This window comes from Gavialis gangeticus, unplaced genomic scaffold (assembly GCF_001723915.1).
Source record: "Gavialis gangeticus isolate Ggan-Ray unplaced genomic scaffold, GavGan_comp1, whole genome shotgun sequence".
Taxonomy (NCBI): Eukaryota; Metazoa; Chordata; order Crocodylia; family Gavialidae; genus Gavialis; species Gavialis gangeticus.
In genome coordinates this window covers 23,692,633-23,696,699 of record NW_017728996.1, presented here as the reverse complement: position 1 = coordinate 23,696,699, position 4,067 = coordinate 23,692,633, and the positions used below count along the sequence as shown (strand labels likewise).

At 49.3% G+C, this 4,067-nt stretch overlaps 1 protein-coding gene across 1 annotated transcript in view; it reads left to right on the top strand.

Moving 5' to 3' along the window:
- Positions 1 to 4,006: 4,006 nt before the first annotated feature.
- The window catches only part of SPPL2A (signal peptide peptidase like 2A), an 81,526-nt gene continuing 81,465 nt past the window's right edge, over positions 4,007 to 4,067 (top strand). Inside the window, exon 1 of the mRNA XM_019504148.1 lies at positions 4,007 to 4,065. Within this exon, the coding sequence (XP_019359693.1) occupies positions 4,022 to 4,065 (44 nt within the window). The 5' untranslated portion in view covers positions 4,007 to 4,021. The remainder of the gene's footprint in view (positions 4,066 to 4,067) is intronic.

The following is a 4,067-nucleotide window of genomic DNA, read 5'->3' as shown; positions in this document are numbered from 1 at the left end:
CCTACATAATTAATAGCTTATTAGGGATATGTAAACTGTGTTAACCCTGAAGCTGCTTTTCTGTTCCTATACAGGTGACTGACGGAAGACATAATCTTATGCAGTCACTAATGAGGATCACATTCTTTCTTCTCTTAAAGATAAGGGCTCAGACTCTGATCTCAGTTACAGCTGTGTGAAAGGGAGTAATTTAATTAATTTAAATTGGAATCAGTAGGATTACTCCTAGATTAACAAGACTAGAATCTGGCCTCAAATGTACACTTAACTAGTGCTGGATTGGAGTTGGTTTTAGAAATATTTTTGGGCTGACTTTTTAGCACCAAATTCAACACTAAAATGCCAGTGTAGATACGTGAATGGATTTTGCCCCCTTCCTGGTCTTCAAAGGTAAAGGCAAAGGTTGTTTTTGTTTTGCTTTTAGCCAGACCTGAAGAAGGATGCTTTGTGCTTGAAAGCCTGTCAAACTTCTCTCCCAACTGTGCAGTTGGTTCAATAAAAGATATCACCAAAAAAATAAAAAACCTTCTCTCACACGCTTTCTGGACCCCCATGGCTACAACAACACTCTAACTCTACTATTAAGGCAGGCCAAGAAATTGCTAGTTGTATGAACAGAGGCTTGGGTGCATAACTGGACAACCAGTTAGACGCATGCCAGACAGCCTACACTGTTATAACTTACTTGAATCTACTATAGAATTACCAGGAGGAATTGGGGTGGATCCATACCAGTGTAAGTGCTGTGCGTCCATATCTAGCTCAGTATAGCCATTAGTTATAGGTAATAATGTTTAAGTGAGCTGCTGCCCTGAGAGAAATGGGTGTCTGTCTGCTCCCAAAACTGGCGTAAATTACACCAGTGTACAAATCCATTGATATACCTTTATGGGAGGAGGGTGGCAGGATTCAATGGCTCCCTAGCAAATGGCAGCCTGGGGCATTCATTTCTCCTGCCCTCCTTGATTATGGCGTGATTTTAAAAGCCAACATATGTTAGCACTATTCCAAACCAGCCTATAGATGAACTCTAAAGTCAAAATCCTTTCTTGGTGAAACCAAACTGTTAACAGCAGCTTGTTCAAACTGATCAGGCTCCAGCTCAAGCACCTCATCTCAACTTGAGAGTCTCTTCCCCCTCTCTCCATGTATGACACCTGGAGTCTTATTAGTGAGAAGCAACATTTAACATTCTGCCTAGAATCCAACATGGCCTAGCAGGAGGGGACAACCTGTGGTATTGGTGCCACACCTGGCAAGGGCAGTCTCTCTATGTGGCACATGGCAGGCTGGGGAAGAGACAGATAGTTCATGGAGGAGAAAGCAAAATGGCAAAGCAGGCAGGGAACACAGGGCTGTAAGCTGAAAGCAGAGCAACAGATGGGGAAGGGGAGCTGAGTGGCACTTGGAAGGGTGCAGGGCTAACCTATGGTGTGCTTTCCAAAAAGGTTGGCTTTCACTGAGCTAGAGCAATTTACATGTATAGTGGTCTAGAAAAATTGAAATCAGAAGACATACAAGCAACCCCCACTTAACGTGGTTTTGCTTACTGTGGTTTCGCTATAGTGCTCATTAAAAATACCTACCCGGTTTCACTTAGCGCTCAGCTGTTTTGTTAAAATGCTAAGCATAAAAGGTAGAGAGAAACAGTGGTGGCAGCAGCAGTGGTAGCAGCATCAAGTGAAGCAGTGAGTGCCAGCCAGTGGGGCCCAGGGTGGGGTGACAGGAGCCCAGGATCTGCTCTGGCACATGGTGCTGAAGTGGATGGGGAGAAGCAGTGGCGAGAAGGGCTGGGCAGTGTAACCATGGAGCCTGAGCTGGTGGGGTCCAGGGCAGAGAGGCAGGAGCCTGGGGTCCGCTCCAGCACATGGTGCTGCAGCAGTCGGCAGGTGGGGAGGAGTGGTGGTGGCAGCGAGAAAGGGCGGTGATGGGTGTGAGCCTGGGGCGCAGGCTGGTGCCCAGGGCCAGAGTGGCAGGAGTGCAGGGTCCAAGGCCAGGGCTAGCAGGAATGCAGGGCCTGGGCCGGTGTCCTTGAGCACTGGCTTGCATGTGTGCAATGTCCCCCAGCCTACAGTGGAGCCAAGCCCGTGGAGCCCCGCCATCCCTGGGCTGCAGCCCGTGACCCGTTCCGCTTCGGGTCACCCACCAGAGCCCCACTGCTTGCTGTTAATCCCTGGGCGGGCGGGTCCCCGACTCAGGCCCTGCAGGCGGGGCAGCTGGGGCTGCGCACAGGTGTGCAGCAGTTGCGTGCTGGCAGGGGCAATCGCAGCCTCAGAACAATGAGGCTGGGAGGAGCTGACGCCTTCCCTGGTGGAGTCCGCGTAGTGCCTTGCTGGGACTGGCAGGGCCAGGGCTGGCAGGGGTACAGGAACCAATTATATTTATTTACATTAAACCTTATGGGAAAATGGGTTTTGCTTAACACAGTTTTGCTTAGCGCTCGGTTTTTGCATAATCAATTAAGAGCTCTAAGCAGGGGTTGCCTGTATTAAGGATACCTAGAACTGTCCAGATGCTGAAACTGGTACATCAAAGGCAATCTGCATTACGATTTAAATAAATGATGAATTTGAAGTTGAAAGCTACATCTGCATCCATGACAAGATGACTGATTTTTAGAAGGTAGTTCATTTAGTCATCTACTCTAAGGTTGAGACCTGCATACAGGAATATGAAAGCTTTTTTCTTTAGTGATGGAGATTATTCTTCCTGGAAAATGGGTTTCTGAAGTTTTGGGAAAATGGGTTTTGACGTCAATACTGTACTATAAAAGCACTACAGTTTCACGCTAGCTCTTTCAGTGGCTTTCTATTGTCTTCTGTCAACATGCCTTAGTGAGCAAGACGGCATCACCCACCCACTTCTCTACAGAAGAGAAAATTTACAGAAAATTAGTTTGTTCTCCTGAAGCCCATTTCTCTTCACTGTCATACTTTTTGGGGAATGTAAAATACATAGCATACTATTGAGGTAAGCAAATTAGATGGGACCTGATCCTGTGAGTGCCAAAACATCTGCATTTCAAAGTTAAGCTTCCCCTCCCCCCATACTTTTCACACTGCCATAATGCACTGCCACACCAATATAGTTGGCTCTTAAAATAATTTTATAAACATCATCTGGTCTGTGGACTGTGAAGTCATCTCTAAAATTAATTTGTCATCCAGATCTTGTTAAATTCAGAACAAGAGACCTCTGCTGGCATCAATTATCATAGTTACTCCACTGGTGGCACCAAAGTAGAAAATACACAGCTCAGCATCCTAGCGGTTTTCCAAATACCTACATAAGCTGAAATTTGAATGTGTGGAGCTGCATCTCGGTGTTGTATTAGCAGGGTGAAACAGGATAAGGTAAAAGGATGATCCCAGCACTCGTTCCTGCCCAGGGCACGGAGTCAGACTTGATGATCTGTTCAGGTCCCTTCCGACCCTAGAAACTATGAAAATGGGAGATGGACTGTTTCCAGTGTATCAGGTCTAGAAGGGTGCGTGAGCTGGTTTGTTGATATAGGAACGAAGGGAGAATATTATGGAGAAAAATGTTTGGCCCAAACGGCGTTTACTGTGAAACTGTCGCAATTCACGGTGCTAGATTGTGATTAGCTTTGTTCCTAAAACATGTAGGATGCGGGCCGGTGTCTGTCTTCCCTCGAGCAGACCCTGCTCCTGGCAACGCTCCTTGAACGTCCGCTGGAGCTAGAGCCGGTCCCACAGCCGCTTCCCTCCATTGATACAAACCCCGGCCGGGCGTCCCCGGGGGCCGCTGTTGTCGGTGCAGAATTCACCGCCACTTTCATCAGCACCTCGTCCGTCCCTCTCGCTGTTGTGTGTTTAGCTGCGGGGTCTGCTCGGGGTTCAGCGCCCGGCCCGGGTGCTTCAGCCGTTCCGGGCCCCAGGCACCGCCCCGCAGGCCGGGCGCAGGCCGGAAGAGGAGGTGCGGCGTGGGTGCGCGGCCGGCGGTGCCCAGCAGCTCCGTATCCGGGCCGGGCCGGGCCGGGCTGTGGTGTGCGCGGCTGAGGATGGGACCCACCGCGCCGCTCCGGGCCCTGCTCTGCGGCCTGCTGC